Source organism: Eriocheir sinensis, chromosome 52 (assembly GCF_024679095.1).
Source record: "Eriocheir sinensis breed Jianghai 21 chromosome 52, ASM2467909v1, whole genome shotgun sequence".
NCBI classification, from domain to species: domain Eukaryota; kingdom Metazoa; phylum Arthropoda; class Malacostraca; order Decapoda; family Varunidae; genus Eriocheir; species Eriocheir sinensis.
In genome coordinates, this window is record NC_066560.1 from 5376605 (window position 1) to 5394104 (window position 17500).

At 45.3% G+C, this 17500-nt stretch overlaps 1 protein-coding gene across 1 annotated transcript in view; it reads right to left on the reverse strand.

Moving 5' to 3' along the window:
* Positions 1 to 17500, reverse strand: part of LOC126982944 (neo-calmodulin-like) — a 73911-nt gene that overhangs the window by 23917 nt on the left and 32494 nt on the right. The window contains exon 3 of the mRNA XM_050835270.1: positions 8939 to 9082. Within this exon, the coding sequence (XP_050691227.1) occupies positions 8939 to 9082 (144 nt within the window). The remainder of the gene's footprint in view (positions 1 to 8938; positions 9083 to 17500) is intronic.

Below are 17500 nucleotides of genomic sequence, written 5' to 3' on the forward strand. Positions count from 1 at the left end.
GAAAAGAAAAAGAAAAAAGAGATGGAGGAGATGGTAAAGAAAGAGGAAGAAGAGGAAATGGAAGACCAGGAACAAGAAGAGGATATAAACAACTAATAAAGAAGAGGAGGAGGAGGAGGAGGAGGAGGAGAAACAGAAAAAAAAAGATAAAAACAAGAGGCAGAGAAAGTGTAATGGTGGTGCTGGGAATGGAGGAAGTGGAGGAGGAGGAGGAGGAGGAGGAGGAGGAGCGCAGCGGAAATGGAGATGATAGTGGTTAAACACGATAAGGTAATGAAGGTGTGGGAAATTCTATTAGGTAGTGGTGGTGGTGGTCGTGGTGTGGTGGTGGTGGTGGTGATGGTGGTGATAGTGGTGGTGGTGGTGGTGGTGGTGCTGATGGTGGTGGTGATGGTGATGATGGTGTTGGTGGTGATGATGATGGTGGTGGTGGAGTGAAGGAGACTTGAGACCAGGCTGAAGAAAAAGGCGGAGGAGAGAGAGAGAGAGAGAGAGACGGTAATGGGTCTGTTATTGTGGTTCTAGATAGGTAATTCCCACACCCACACACCCACACACACACACACACACCTGCTTGTCTACACACCTGCGCACCTTTCCACACGGTCTCCAGGTGTCTTTCCCTTAATTAATTGTTCTCTCCACCTGAGGCGCATCGTAAGAGTGTACCACATTTTTTTATATTTACCTGAGGGCCGCCCAGGTGATTATAGTTCACTTGCATATATTTAATTAAGTGAAAAAACATCTAAAATCAACTTCAATTTAAAACATTTCCGAAAGTGTCCTGGTTTTGATGAAGTTACACATTCATTATCCTCCTCCACTGTACTCAGTAAGCTGTTTTTTTTTTTTTTCTTACAACAAAGGAGACGGCTCAAGGGCAACAGAAAGAGTGAAGAAAAAAAAAAGCCCTCTACTCACCCCTCCCAAATGTATGCTTCCTCATTAATGAAACTTATGCTCCAACAAGGCGGGCTCTTTCTTTGTTGCTGCGTGTCATGTGTTTGAAGAGTCGCTAGACAACCTAAGTTAGCCAACATCAAAACAGTTATCAGATGCGTTAGCCCAGTAAATCAAAATATGCTTCCTTAATAATGAAACTTGTTACCTACCAGAGTATTATCTTCTTTGTTGATTAATATTGCTCTAAATCGCACCGGGGTCATTCCTCGGACCCAGGGGACTCGCATTGATTACACAAGCCTCAGTGATCACGTTTGGCAACACTGAAGAATAGCGACGGAACCTTCTGTCTGATATCTGTTTATCGAATAATCGTCTATCAGATAAAAAGGAATCGGAAACCAATGTGTTCTCTCTTTTGAAGTCTCCCCACCCACCTGACTCCCTCCCTCCCTCTGTCCTCCCTTCCGCCCCGCCACGGAAGCACACAGTCTCCCTCCTCTAAACCCCTCGTCGTGGCAGAGGCCGCGGCTCAAGCCTTCCTCTGAGGGCACCAATGAGTCAAGGGTCCTCAAGAGCAGCAGTCAATGCCCGCCGTGACCCGCAGTGCCGCACGACGCTTCCCGCTGGAGTGGCCGACGCGGCTACCACCCTTGGCCCGGGGCTGGTAACGAGGTCGAAGGGGACAGAATGCGTTGCCAGTCTGTTAATAATCCCTCCATGTGAGTTTTTAATCGAGGTAGGAAGGGACGGCACGTGTTACCAATCTGTTCACCCCTCGGAGTGCCAAGAGTGTCAGAGGGACGGCATGATCTTCCAGTCTGTTAATCCTTCTGCAAGTATTCATCAGCGCTGCCTGCCTGCCTGTCCTCGGGCCCTGCCTAGATACTAACCAAGGAAAACGAACCTCTTCACACAATATACTGAACGTCGTGCCTAAGATATTATGGGATTTATTGATTACTCGAGTGACGACAAGCGGAAAAACAGCAAACACCAAGCAAACAAGATGAAAAAACAACAATAATAATAATAATAATAATGATGATAATAATGATAATGATGGTAGTGGTGGTGGTGGTGGTGGCGGCTCCACTTAACGAAGGCAGCGTTGACAAAGGAAAAGAATGAGGACAATTATATTTCCCGCGCCTCTCCTCGTCATTAGAGAAACGTCACTCTTGTTTCCGAGGGATGAGTGCGCAGTGAGGAGTGGCCTTGAGTGTGAAGGAGGAGGAGGAGGAGGAAAAGGAGGAGGAGGAGGAGATGTCGGTGGAGAAGGCTCATGTGTGTACCGAGGCCGAGGAAGAACCACTACCTCCTCCTTCCCCTTCTCCTCCTCCTTCTCCTCCTCCTCCTCCTCTTCCTCCTCCACTCATTCTTTTTATCCTTTACGTTGGATTTTTATTTGTGAAGGATTAATGCTGTGTTTAGACCGACACACACACACACACACACACACACACGGCTCTCATTACTATTCTTAAAGTTTCTGCTATCACCTAAGTTCAGTATTAGGGTCAAATTACTCTCTCTCTCTCTCTCTCTCTCTCTCTCTCTCTCTCTCTCTCTCTCTCTCTCTCTCTCTCTCTCTATCTATCTATCTATCTATGCCTACCTATCTGTATTTCTCTTCCCTTTCCTTCCCTTCTCTTCCCTTTCCTTTCTACACCTTAAATTCCTTTCCCTTCTTCCTCTCCTTTCCTTTCGTTTAAAAAATCTTGCCTTCTCTTTCCTTTTCTTTTTTTTCCTTCCCCTCCCTTCATCCAGGAGGCTTAACTCCCCACTTCCCCTCCCTTCTCTCTCTCTCTCTCTCTCTCTCTCTCTCTCTCTCTCTCTCTCTCTCTCTCTCTCTAATGTATGCATCCTATATTCGTTCTTCTCTGCAATTTTAAAACGAATGTGTCCTTTTATTACCTTAGAATTGTTCAATTTACACCTGAGAGAGAGAGAGAGAGAGAGAGAGAGAGAGAGAGAGAGAGAGAGAGAGAGAGAGAGAGAGAGAGAGAGAGATACATCGCCCTTTAACGGAGCTTCCACTCCTTTACAAATGAGTGTTGTGGCTGAGAGAGAGAGAGAGAATGTGTGTGTTTGCATGTGTGTGTGTGTGTGTGTGTGTGTGTGTGTGTGTGTGTGTGTGTGTACGTGAAACTTGCCTCGCCCATCCCTCCTTCTCACCTTTGACCTATTAGAAGAAAAAAAGATTGTACATGAAGCCACGAAACTAGTTATTTTTCTTTTTTTTCCTTTTTCTTCTTCAATCATTTACATTTTTATGTTTTTATTTCTCTCAGTTTTTTATTTATTATTATTTTTTTTTTAGTGGTGATGGTGGTGTTAGTGGTGATAAGGGGTAGTGTTATTGGTGGTGGTAGTATCAGTGTTGTTGTTGTTGTTGTTGTTGTTGGTGGTGGTGGTGGTGGTGGTTATGGTGGTGGTGGTGATGGTGTTGTTGTTGTTGTTGGTGGTGGTGGTGGTTATGGTGGTGGTGATAGTGTTGTTGTTGGTGGTGATGGTGTTGTTGTTGTTGTTGTTGGTGGTGGTGGTGGTGGTGGTGTTGTTGTTGTTGGTGGTGGTGGTAGTATCAGTGTTGTTGTTGTTGGTGGTGGTGGTGGTGGTGGTGGTGGTGGTGGTGGTGGTGGAGGTGGTGGTGCTGTTGTTGTTGTTGTTGGTGGTGGTGGTGGTAGTATCAGTGTTGTTGTTGTTGGTGGTGGTGGTGGTGATGGTGTTGGTGTTGGTGGTGGTGATGGTGTTGTTGTTGTTGTTGGTGTTGGTGGTGTTGGTGTTGGTGGTGGTGGTGGTGGTGGTGGTGTTGTTGTTGGTGGTGGTGGTGGTGGTGGAGGTGGTGGTGGTGGTGGTGATGGCGGTGGTGTTCTGGAGGTGACGCATGATTATTTCCTCCCATTTCTTCTTTCCCATTCACAGCGGGATAAAAAATGGAATCTCTTTGTGGAGGGAGAACTTGTCTAAATCTATACCTTCCTTATATAAGTTCATCTATTTATTTTATTTATATCTGAGGGCGATTCTATCTCTCTCTATCTATCTATGTATCTATCTTTCTATCTATTCATGTAGCGTATCTCTCTTCCTTTTCCCTTTCTTCTTTCTCCTCCTCCCTTTCAACATACTGGTTCTCTTTCCCCTTTCCTCCTGCTTTTTTCCTCCTCTCCCCTCTCCACTACTTCCTTCCACTGCATTTCCTCTTCTCTTCTCCTCCCCTATACAAAATTACTCCCATTGGACTCATTGTAAACTTTTTCCTACCTCCCTCTCCAAATCTCTCTCTCTCTCTCTCTCTCTCTCTCTCTCTCTCTCTCTCTCTCTCTCTCTCTCATTTTCCTTCGGTTCCAATCTTCATCGTTTATTTCATTATTATCCATTAGAGTGAATTCCTTTCCTTTTTTTTCCCCTTCATCTCTCCTCCCTTCCATATGTCGCAGTGCCCTTCCCTCTCCTCCCCTTCCCTTCCCTTCCTTCCCCTTATCAGCCCTTTCCCTACCCACCTCTCATTTCCTTTGCACCGTCCCTCCCTCCCCTTCTCTGATCATCCCTTATACCTTCCCTATGTTCACCTATTCTACCATACCCTTCCTTTCCATTAACCCTTTTCTTTCCTTTCCCACGTCCCCCTCACTTCTTTCCCTTCCCTTTCTTTCCTTCTCCTCTACCTTCCCCCCTTTGTAGCTCTACCTTTCCCTTCCCTGCGGTCTTCATTTCCTCTCCTTTCCTTTCCTTTCCTTTCCCTGCATACCTTCGCCTCCTTTCCCTCCCTCCCTTCCCAGAAATCAGAACCTTTGGCGGGGCGAGATGAAGTACACTAACAACAGACAGCGAACCAGGTGGAAAGATTAAGTTGAGGTAAGGAGTATTGCTGAGGCAGGACGGAGTACACGAACGCCAAACAGAGATCCAAGTGAAAAAATTAAGGAGTATTAAAATTTTGCTTGGGCAGGATGGAGCACACGAGCACCAGACAGAGAACCAGCAGGTGAAATACGTTGGGAAAGGCCTTTGTGGTGGCGTGAACTGACATAATGGCTGATGAATGTGTGTGTGTGTGCTGAGTAGGCAAAAGGATGTTGGAGATGGAGGTTGCGGAAGAAGGAAAAGAGGAAGGCCAAGGAGATGAATGGATAGATTGCATAAAGGAAGACTGACCGAGAAGGGATTAGAAGACCTGGCCGTGAAGGATAGGAGTATAGAGGGACGACGAAGTAGGAACAGGAACCTCATAGGAAAGACAGTAGAGGGAGAAAAAGAAAAAGTAATAGTAGTAGTAGTAGTAGTAGTAGTAGGAGGAGGAGGAGGAGGCGTGTGTCAAATACCCCTTACCTCGAGTCACTACCGCGTGTGCCATCCAGTCTTCAGAGCAGTGTTACCAGATCTCTCCTGCAGAATTATGCTGGACTCAACTTAAAATTATGCAGCAAAATTATGCCGAGTGACAAAATTATGCCAACTTTATGGTAAATATACGAAATTATGTTAATCAAGTCAAGACAGCAAGTAGCAACCCTATTTGATATCTCAGAAATGAACGTAGTCACAGAGCCAACCTTGCCCAACCAAATCAAGCAACCGACTGGCCTTGTGGCGTATCTATGTGAAGCTTACGTCATGTCGTGTCTCCGGGTCTCCCACGAGTACCCAGACTCTCCCCGTTCTATACTTCTATGAGTACCGTCAGCGGTCGGAAAAAGGGATAGAAAAGGACAGATTCAGCCTGTCCTTATTTATTCAACAAATAGGACAACTAATCTTAAAAAGCACAGTCTGTTTTAATCACAGACTGGTAACCATGGCAAGTGTGTCTCACGCCTACCAGCCAGCATTCGCCTCTTACACGATTTCCTCTTACTTGTCGGATTTCCTTAAATTGTGCTAGATTGATGTTAAATAATTCATGATTGTTAAAAGTATGCAAACCACAGATAATTTGCTGAAATTATGCTAAATCTGGTAACACTGATCCAGAGGACACTAAAAGGTTACAAGAGTGAAAACGTTCGTCTCTCCAACACAACCACGATAGAAAACGGGTCAGTTAGTCAAAGAAAACTGGGTTACTTGTTAAGCCTGCGGTGACTTGGCTAATTTTGTGTTGACATGAAGGACGAGAGAGTAGTCTGGAATGGGACTACTACTACTACTATTACTACTACTACTACTACTACTACTACTATTACAGCTTCCACCACTCCTTAGGTCTTCCTCATCTTCCCCTTTCTCTATTCCTTAGTTTCTACCATTGATTCTTCTTCCCTATCTTGGTATACTCCTTACAGTCCCCTTCATTGCTTTATTTTTCATTATTCTCCTTACCTTTCTTTACTAGTTAGTTTCCACCGTTCCCTTAGCCTTTGTCCTCTCATCTTTACTGACTTCTAAGGCGGTGTACCTTCCAAAGAAAACGAGCGTATTCCAGAGGATCGATTCAAAGAAAACCAAAATACAAAGGGTGACAAAACTGTGATTTCCTATCTTTATATTATTTTTGAGTGGTTGTGATAATAACATGTAAGGCAATGGTTCTTAACGCGGGTGAGAAACAGAAAGACAGATAGACAAAGATAAACACAGAAAGACACAGACCGACAGACAGACACAGACAGATTGAGACCGACAGACCATGAGACAGACAGACAGACAGATCGAGACCGATGGACCATGAGACAGACAGACAGACAGACCGAGACCGACAGACCATGAGACAGACAGACAGACCGAGATCAAGACAGTGACACAGACAGACAGAGAGAGAATAACTAAAAAAAGCTTTTGAACAAATAAACAAAAGTGGAAATCATATATAAAAAAGATAAGAAATTGAGAAAATGGGAAATAAGTCGCTTGGGGAAGACGATAAGAATAATGGAAGGCAACGACAGAACGCCAAGGAAGATATAAATAAATAAATAAATAAAGGAAAAGGAAAAGGAACTGGAAAGGAATAAAAAGGATCACCAAATTGTTCTCCCTCTTCAGATCTTAGTGCCGCAACACACACACACACACACACACACACGGCCTTCGCTGAAGATCCTGCACCGTAAAATAGGTTGCCGGGAAGGAGTGAGGGAACGAGATTACAAAGTTAGTGGGACGGAATGAGACAAAACCCTTCTTTTCTAATTCTACGAAGACGAACACGCAGTGTTTCTCAACCGGGATTCCCCGAAACCAAAAATTTCCGCAAAAGGTCGCGAGGGGTTCCACGAAAAACAGTAATAAATAGACTGATGCATTTTTTAGTAATTTTTGTTTATTTTTTTATTCGTAATTTTACCATAGACGTACGGCATATTGTTGGAGAATCCTTGATAATTATAATAAAGGCTTCAACCTCTTATTTTGAATTATAATAATCATAGGGAATGTATTTAGCGATGTATATATGTAATAAAAGAGACCGATATCAATAATGGTATATAATAATTTTTATGCTGGGATTTCCAGTGACATGAAAACTATTTTAATGGTTGCAGAAGGGTGAAATGGTTGAGAGAGAGAGAGAGAGAGAGAGAGAGAGAGAGAGAGAGAGAGAGAGAGAGAAATAGGGAGAGAGAAATAGGGAGAGTGCAATATTTTATTTACATCAAGAGAAAAATAAATCACACGAGATCAAAAGCAAAATATCGAAATAAAAATCAAAGACACGAAAAAAGCAAAGTCACTCAATGATGCAGAAAGAAAAAAAGTGCACGATGAGACATGAAAAAAAAAAAGTTGTAAAAAGAGGAGACTTATATCAAGGGTCATAAAATCCACAAAATCGATTCGAGTTTGACTAAAAAAAATATGAGGATTATTTTTTCCCTCAGTTATGTTAATCGTCTTAGTGGAATGTATGAAGAGTGAATGAAACATGTGTACCCCGCCATGTGAAACCATTCCTATTTTCATTTTCGTATGTTTTTATTTTCTTTCCTGTCCCTTAACCCCCTCCCCCACCAAGCAATCCCATCAACCGACCCACACATTCCGCCCACACACACACACACACACACACACACACACATCCACAGTCAATATCAATGCTGGGAATGCTTAACCTCAAAATAGACTTTAATCCTTACCTCCCCTTCCTCTCCTCCTAACAAGACACAGAAACCTTTGCCAACACTCACCGTCCAGCAAGACCCACAGAGCCTCCCTTCACAAAGACCTTATTTCTGCTCACATACCTACATTCCCCTTACTACACCCCACTTCATTCAATCCCTTCCCCTCCAACACCCAGGAACACTCGCTAACACTCAACGTATGTCAGTGATCCTCCCTTCATACAACCGAATCTTCATCTTCCTGACAAATTCCTTCCCCTTCAACCCTTCCCTCAAGCCTTTCCCTTCCGACACAGACATCAGCTAACACATCGTCAACATTAATCTCATGCACTTACTCTCTCACCTATTCCCTTCCCTTCACCGTTCCCTCGATCCTTACCTTCCCCTTCTTCCCCCTTATCATCACACTCAAACACACTATAACAGTCAACGTCAATGTCAACTTAATCCAACATGTCCAGCAAATATTCCCTTCAAACGACCCTTTCTTCATCACATATTCCTTTCTCTTCCACCTTTCCCCTCGTCACCCCTAACAAGACACACCCAAACTCTGGCACCCACCGTCTATGTCTTGCCCTGCCTTGCCCCCTAGCTTCCTTAAACCCTAATCTCCCTCTCCAACACTCCCAAACACTCCCCAACACTCACCGTCAATGTCTATCTTGTCCAGCCTCCCTTCCCCTACCCCTTGTTCACTTCCCTCAGTTCTTGTCTCCCCGTCCAAGAAACAGAGGTCCGTATTCTCAAAAGATTCCGCCTCTCACATCAGTTAATTCCAAAGGCCATGAAAGAGATCAGACGGGTTCTCATGAGTGATTCTTTAAGCTCATGGTACGGAAGAAGGGTCAGACTACCACCAGGGTTATTAAACTACCCCTGGAAATGCCTACAACTCCTATGAAAGCCTTGTCAAATACGTGTGCCAAGAATACGGCCAAGAAACACCGGTCAACACTCACCGTCAATGTCGATCTCGTCCAGCATGACCTGAAGCTCCTCCTCCGTGGCGAACTGTCCCAGGTTCCGCATGAACTGGCCCAGCTCCTGCTTGGTGATGGTGCCGTCCTCGTCCTTGTCAAACAGCCGGAAGGCCTCGCGGAACTCTGCGGAGGGGACACAAGGGTGGAACGTTGGTTTTGTGTTAGGTTAGGTTTGTTGTTGGAGGTGTTGTTGTTGTTTTGATGTTGTTGTTATTTGTTTTGTGTTAGTTTTAGTTAGAGTGAGAAGAAGAAAAAAGGAAAAGAACAAAAGAAGAAGAAAAATAAAAGAAAAATAAAAGAAGAACAAGAACAAGAACAACAATAACAATTAGTAGTAGTAGTAGTAGTAGTAGTAGTAGTAGTAGTAGATGTAGTAGTAGTAGTAGTAGTAGTAGTAGAAGTAGTAGTAGTAGTAGTAATAGTAGTAGTAGTAGTAGTAGTAGTAGTAGTAGTAGTAGTAGTAGTAGTAGTAGTAGTAGTAGTAGTAGTAGTAGTAGGAGGAGGAGGAGGAAACACATGGACATGGAAACACATGGACTAGCAGGCAGCAGAAAGCCTGTTGGCTCATTACTAGGCTGCCTGCGTTCAGTGATTTAATCAATCCGTTTGCCATAGGAGTGGCTTGCAGGGAAGGATTAAAGCACTTGTGTACCTACTCTTGGGAACGTTCAGTTCACACCCGTTGCAGCAAAGTGGCGATCAATGCGTTTCTTGAAGGAGTTGATGGTCTCTGCGCTAACCACTTCTGAAGGAAGGCTGTTCCAGTGGCGAACAACTCTATTTGAGAAATAACTCCTGCCGATGTCGGTATTGCATCGCTTTGCTTGAATTGTTTTTCCGTTGTTTCTTGTTCTCAGGTTAGTTTGTAGCGTGAAGAGTTTGGAGTGATCAACGTTGCTGAGCTTGTTCAGGTACTTAAAGACTTGTATCATGTCTCCCCGCAGTCGTCTCTTTTCCAACGTGAAGAGGTTGAGTCGCTCGAGTCGCTCTTCATAGGGTTTCGTCCTCAGTGATGGTATCATCTTCGTGGCGCGGCGCTGTACTCTCTCAAGTAATTCAATGTCTTTCCTGTAATTAGGAGACCAGAATTGCACGGCGTAGGGCCTTACCAGCGAATTATACAAGGATAACATAACTCCCGGCGTCTTGTATTCGAAGTTCCTCGATATGAACCCAAGCATTGTATTGGCTTTCTTACAGGCGGACTTGCAGTGTTTTGTTTGTTTCAAGTCAGTGCTGATGGTGACCCCGAGGTCTCTTTCCTCTTGCACAACATGTAGTGGTTCGCCACCCATGTGGTATATGTGGTTGCTGTTTCTGGATCCGATATGCATTACTTTACATTTGGCAGTGTTGAAGGACATCTGCCATTTTTCTGACCACCGAGTGATCAGGTCCAGGTCTCTCTGGATAATTTCGCAGTCTGCCGTCGTGAGGGCCTTCCCACCCACCTTTGTGTCGTCGGCAAATTTTGAAAGATTGGATTTTAATCCTAGTTCTAGGTCGTTGATATATATGATGAAAAGTATGGGTCCCAGCACTGACCCCTGTGGCACTCCACTTGTGACCGGGAGCCACTCAGAGGCCTGTCCGTTGAGTACAACTCGTTGTTTTCTTTCAGTGAGCCAGTCTTTGATCCACGCTGTCAGATCGTCGCCTAATCCCGCCGACTTAAGTTTCTTGAGGAGTCTTTCATGTGGCACTTTGTCAAAGGCTTTCTGAAAGTCTAGATATATAACATCACTGGGGATATGATTATCCCAGTTTTCATAGATACCTTGGAAGAAGTCCAATAAATTGGTTAAGCATGAGCGCTTGTTCCTGAAACCGTGCTGAGCATCGGAAATGATGTTGTTGTCTTCAAGGAACCTAACGAGTTTGTCTCTGATGATCTTCTCGAGGATTTTACCCGCCACTGAGGTCAAGCTGATTGGTCTGTAGTTTAGGGCCACACTTTTGTCTCCCTTTTTGTAGATCGGTGTTACGTTCACTTGTTTCCAGTCTTTCGGGACTTTGTTTTGTTGTAGTGACTGATTGTAGATGGCGGTGGGTGGCTTGAGGATTTGCTGCTTGAGTTCCTTGAGCAGCCTGGGTGACAAGTCGTCGGGTCCGGTAGACTTGTTTGTCTCGAGTTTGTCTAGGTACTTTTTCACATCCCGTTCGTCGATTGTACCAATTTCTAGGGGAGTGATTCCCATCGGTGGGGAAGGGCTCTCGGGTACGGACTGGGTATTCTCGACCGTGAACACAGACGCGAAGTTCCTGTTTAGGATTTCGACCATTTGTCTACTGTCCTGTGTTAGTACGTCACTTTCATCTTTTAGGGGACCGATATTGCTTTTTGTCTTCTTTTTGGTTCTTATATACGTGAAGAACTTTTTCGGGTTGGACTTGGCTTCGCGTGCAATTTGCTTTTCATAGTCGCGTTTACTCTGGCGAATGAGTGTTCTGCAAGCTCTGAGGCTTTGATGGTACTGTTCGCGTGCCTCGTCAGTGCTGTTTTCCTTTAGCAAGTTGTATTTTCTCTTCTTCAAATTAATCGCCCGTCGAACTTGGGTAGTCATCCATGGTGTGCTTGTGGCATTATTTGTTCTCCTTGTCTTCATGGGAACAGTCGTTCTCTCTACCTCCAGGAGTTTATTCTTAAAGCCGTTCCACGCGCCGTCCACCGGAGCGAGGTTCATGGGTTCCCAAGTTGTCTGGGTTAGCAGCTCACGAGCAAAGTTAAAATTGGCTTTTTTGTAGTCTGGAATCTTGGACGTGTTTTCGGTGAGTTCATGGTCTGTTCTGATTTTTAGGCGAATTAGGTGATGGTCGCAACCATCCAGTTTTTCGCCGACTTGACATTCACGTGTGAGATCTGAATCACTCACGAGTACTAGGTCTAATAAGTTATTTTCCCTCGTCGGTTGGGTAACAATCTGAGTAAGAAAAGTGTCCTCTAACATTTCGAGCAATCTGTTACCCTCCCGATCTCCAATCATCGTGGTCCAGTCAATGTTGGAACAGTTAAAGTCCCCGATAATGATTGACTGTTTGTTTTGTGTTATGGTGTGAATTTCCTCGTACAGCGCTTCGTCGTCCCCTGCTTGTTGCTTTGGAGGTCTGTAAACGGTTCCAATCGTTGTTTTGTTGTGCTTGCTAGTCTCCAGTTCAACATGGAGGAGGAGGAGGAGGAGGAGGAGGAGGAGGAGGAGGAGGAGGAGGAGAAGGAGGAGGAGGAGAAGGATGAGGAGAAGGAAGAAGAGAAAGAGGAGGAATAAAGTACCAAGTATCATATAAATCACAGTCTTACACAACAGCGCCTTGGACCATAATACCGTAATAACTGTTGCCAGATTACTATTGCGCCTATCCTCTCTATGTAGCGGGAAGAGGTGGGAGCAAGAGGAAGAGGAAGAGGACAAAACAATCTGAGGACGCGCAAAGAGGACTCACTAAAGGGCGGGGAAGAGGAGGAGGAGAGGCAGCCCAATCACCTTTAATCAAAGGTCTGCAGGTGAGAGAGAGAGAGAGAGAGAGAGAGAGAAAATAAAAGAAGGAAACAGACAGAGGATAGATTAGAGAAAGAATGAAAGAAAAAGAAAATAAGGAAACAATCAAATAAAATAGGGAATGATAGAGAGAGAGAGAGAGAGAGAGAGAGAGAGAACTTCGTGATAATACAACCGGACTGGGAAAAAACTAAGACTCTCCATTTAAACTTTGTGCAAAAAAATAAAGGAAAAGGGAAAAAACAAACTTTGGAAATCAAAAACTTAGAGGAAAAAAACAGGAAGGAGAAAATCAACGAAAATAAAATAAAAGAAAATGAAAAAAAAAATAGGAAAGAAATGAAAGCGCGTAGGAAAGGAAAAAAAACACACAAATAAGAATATCGATGAAAAAAATATAAAACAGGAAGTGGAAAAAAAATTAAATGAAATGAGAAAATAAAAATAAAAGGAAAGGAAAAGAACAATAGGATGAAGTGAGAATATCTGTGAACTAATTAAGAGAGAAAATAATTGGTGTGTGTAATAAGGGAAACAAAAGACTCATTGTTATGTGAATTTAGTATATTACTTTTTTTTTCATCCACTTAAGCGCTGGAATTTACTTTTATTTTTTTTATATTCAATTTTGTTTGCCTGTCTTTCTGTCTGTGGTAGTAGTAGTAGTAGTAGTAGTTGTTGTTTTAGTAGTGGTGGTGGTAGTGGTGACGGTAGTAGCAATAGTAGTAGTAGTAGTAGTAGTAGTTGTTGTTGTTGTTGTTGTCACATAACATTCTACCCTTTGTCACAGGGACGGAAATTCAATGTTGTTGATCTGGAAGGGAAAAAAAATATATGATTGGACCTGTCAGAAACACGTCTTCCCTTCTCTCTCTCTCTCTCTCTCTCTCTCTTTGCCGGTCTTTATCTATCTTCGTCAATACAGAGAGAGAGAGAGAGAGAGAGAGAGAGAGAGAGAGAGAGAGAGAGAGAGAGAGAGAGAGAGAGAGAGAGAGAGAGAGAGAGAGAGAGAGAGAGAGAGAGAGAGAGAGAGAGAGAGAGAGAGAGAGAGAGAGAGAGAGAGAGAGAGAGAGAGAGAGAGAGAGAGAGATAGAGAGAGGTGAGAGATATAGAGAGAGAGAGAGAGAGGAGAGAGAGAGAGAGAGAGAGAGAGAGAGAGAGAGGAGAGAGAGAGAGAGAGAGAGAGAGAGAGAGGAGAGAGAGAGAGAGAGAGAGAGAGAGAGAGAGAGAGAGAGAGAGAGAGAGAGAGAGAGAGAGAGAGAGAGAGAGAGAGAGAGAGAGAGAGAGAGAGAGAGAGAGAGAGAGAGAGAGAGAGAGACCCCTCAAGTGAATCAAAGCCCCAGTACCCCCTCACCTTCCACTCCCATTCACTACTTAACCCCCAACTCCCACTCAAGCCTTCCTACCAGATACAGCCCCCCCTCAACTTCCTCCCCCACCACCCACCTCAGCCCCTTCATCTATCACAACCCCAATCCTACCCATACCCACGCCCCCAATCCTATCCCCAGACTCAGCACCATCCTCTTCCCCAGACAAACCCCCAGACCCAGCACGTGCCTCTCCAGCTGCCACAAAACAACTTTCCTCACTCCCCTGTGTTTCTAGGCCAGCAAAATGCCTACTACGAACAGTTCAGTGGCGCACAGGCAGCGTAATAGTAAAATAAGATTAGTATCTGCCAAGTTAAGGGGATTCCATACTAACATTGGTGAGCTCACACATCAGTATGTGATAAAAAATAATGCCGATGTAGTATTTCTGAGTGAAACTTTTCTAAATGACACAGTGCCTGAAAACTATGCTAGAATTAAAGGTTACTCTAAGTGGTACAGAAAAGATCGATCATCACAAGGAGGCGGTGTTGCGTTGTGCCACAAGGAGTCACTGAGTGTACAACTTATAGAGTATGACATTTCTGAAAACTTGGAAATAATCTTGTTCAAAATAATAAACAATAATGGCGCGGGCATTTTGTGTTGTGGGTGCTACAGACCTCCGGCACAAGGTCCTGCTGTGTTTCACTTTTTATTAAATAACATTGATAATATTATGACTGTAAATAAGTGTGACAACATTATTATAGTAGGGGACCTAAATCAGCGCACAGCACAAAGGGAGTTCGACAACTTACTAGCAGTGTACGACTTGGACAACTATGTTAACTTCCCCACACACAGCTCCGGATCCTCGCTTGATCCTGTCGTCACTGACCTTCCCCCAAACACTGTGCAATGCCACCCGCTGGGCTATGTGGGTACCTCAGATCATGTGGCCGTTCTCGCCAAGGTGGCATTCAAGCGTCACCGGGAGAGCACCACAAGGACTCTGTGGCGCTGGGGGGCAGCTGACTGGGGGAGGCTGCGCACAGCCCTGCAACAGCTGGACTGGGACGCGGTTCTGAGTGGCAGCGTGGAGCAGCAGGTGCACCAGTTCACTAAAGCAGTCCTCAAGGAGCAACACCGGTGGGTGGCACACCGCGAGCACAGATCCAAGCCGTCCGACCAGCCGTGGTTCGGGCCGAGGTGTCGTGCAGCATCAGACGCCAAACACCGCGCTTGGCTAACGTATAAGCGTAACCCAACTGCCTTCAACAAGAGGAGGCACAGGGAGGCAGCAGCCCAAATGCAAGACGCCCAGGCCTGGGCTAAGGACCAATGGGTGACTGCCACAAAAAACAAACTATAAGGAGGCCAGGTAGGGAGCAAGCAGTGGTGGCACCTGGTTAAGGAACATCAAGGTGAGGTGCAAGAAGGCACAGTTCCGACCTTGAGAAGAGAGGATGGCACCATAGCATTGAACAATAAAGAAAAAGTAGAGTTGTTTGCCAAGACTTTTGCTGCCAAAATGACCGTCCCTCACCCAGAAAAAGAGCCACCGACTCTCCCTTCAGTTACTAAAGAAAAGCTGACAAGCCTCTCAACAACGGAGGAGGAGGTGTATCTGGCACTGAAGGCCTTAGACGCAGATAAGGCTGTTGGCCCGGACAATATCAGCCCCCGCCTCCTGCGTCAGTGTGCCAAGAAACTCGCTCTTCCCCTCTCCAAGATATTCAACAACTGCCTACATACCTCCACCTGGCCGCAGACTTGGAAGACTAGCCATGTTGTTCCTGTGCACAAGAAGAACGACCGAACGGACGTGAGGAACTACAGGCCGGTGTCCCTCCTATCAGCAGTGGTAAAAGTGTTGGAGGGAATAGTGGCTGAGCGGATCACCAGACACCTGGATAGGCACTATCTGTTGAGTGACAGGCAGTTTAGCTTCAGGAAAAACCGGTCAGCAGCCGATCTCCACCTACTACTATCCAACGAATGGAGTTCACAGCTGGACCAAGGAAGAGCCACTGCTGCTCTGGCACTAGACATTGAGGGCGGATTTAGCCGAGTGTGGCACACCGCCCTATTAGAAAAAATGAGAGCAGCCGGATTGAAGGGAAAGCTTCTGTGCCTGATGAAAAATTATTTAGAGGAACGCCACCTTCAAGTGGTCCTGAATGGGCACAAGTCCTCCCGACAACGGATCCACGGCAGCGTGCCACAAGGCAGTGTCATCGGGCCACTACTATGGAACATGTACATAAATGACCTCCTCCATCTTGTTCCTAGTGCCAAAGCGTTCGCCGATGACATCACTTTGACTCACAAAATAGAGCCAGGAGGAGAGGACCAGGCAGCACGCCAACTAAGGGCCACACTCCGGCGAATTGCAGATTGGGGGAGTAAGTGGCAAGTGAAGTTTGCCCCAGCAGAAACTCAGCTGCTGGTAGTGGCCAGGACACCAGTGGAACTCCAGCTTAAATTCGAGGGACTCAAGCTGACGCCACGTCAGGAAGTGGAGGTGCTGGGCCTCACATATGACTCCAGGCTGACCTTCCGCACGCACATCCAGCAGCTGGCAAGGGCAGCCTCACGGAAGCTGACGTCCCTACGCAGAATCTCCTGGCTGATGGACAGTCGAGGGACAGTATTCGTGCCTTACGTGGGGGGGAGCTGCCAGTACCCATCTCACGCTCCTCGACAAGGTCCAGGAGAGGGCGTGAAGGATCATCACGGATCGACAACCAGAGCACCTACCGACCCTGCAGACCCTCCAACACCGGCGAGACGTGGCCGGCCTCACCACTCTGTACAAAATACAGCAGGAGGGAGTGGAGCATCTGAGGACGCTGCGCCAGCCGGAGCGGGAAGTGACAGCCAACATCGGTCAGCGGAGGCGGCTCCCACGGCTCTGGCGGTACAGCGATGCCGGACGACTCACTACCAGAGGCAGTTTATAAGCACTTACGTGCAGATATGGAACCGTCTCCTTGCGTCCGGTCAGCTGCCTCAGCAGTTCACACACCGGCAACAATATAAACTGTTTGTGAACCAGTGGCTGAACAATTTGTGAACAGGTTAGGCTTTCAGATAGGGGATACCAGCTATGTTCCCTTTAGCTTAGAAACTAGTGCCGCCATATAATGTAATGTTATAGGTACTAGGCCCTGATGTAACTAAGTGCCTGTGTAAATAAAAAAATAAAAATAAAAGATTGATTCCTTTATTACAAGCTCGCCCTTCCTCCCTTGTGATCTGTTCTATTAATAGCCATCAACCAAGCCTCGTTCCAGAGTACTCTATCAACCATCTCTTCGGGTTCAGGGCTGCACTTCTTCTTCTTCTTTTGCTTCTTCTTCTTCGTCCAACTTAATTTTCTTATTATTATTTGTCGTCCAACTTCTCCTTCTTCTTTATTTTCTTCTTTTTCTTCTGCTTTTCCTTCTTTTTCGTCCAAATTCTTCTTCTTCTACTTTTCCTCCTTGTCCTCGTCCTTCTTCTTTTTCTTTGTCCTTCTTCTTCACCGTCCATCTTCTTTGTCTATCTTTTTTTTCGTCAATTTTCTTCCTTTTCTTCTGCGACTATTATCTTCCTTTTTGTTCTTCGTCCAACCTCATCCTTCTTCTTCATCTCCTTTCACTTTTTCATTTCCTTCCTCTTCTACCTCCTCCATTTCTTCTTCTTTCCCCATCTTTCCTATAAGGGTTTGCGACGTTCCTGCTATGTCT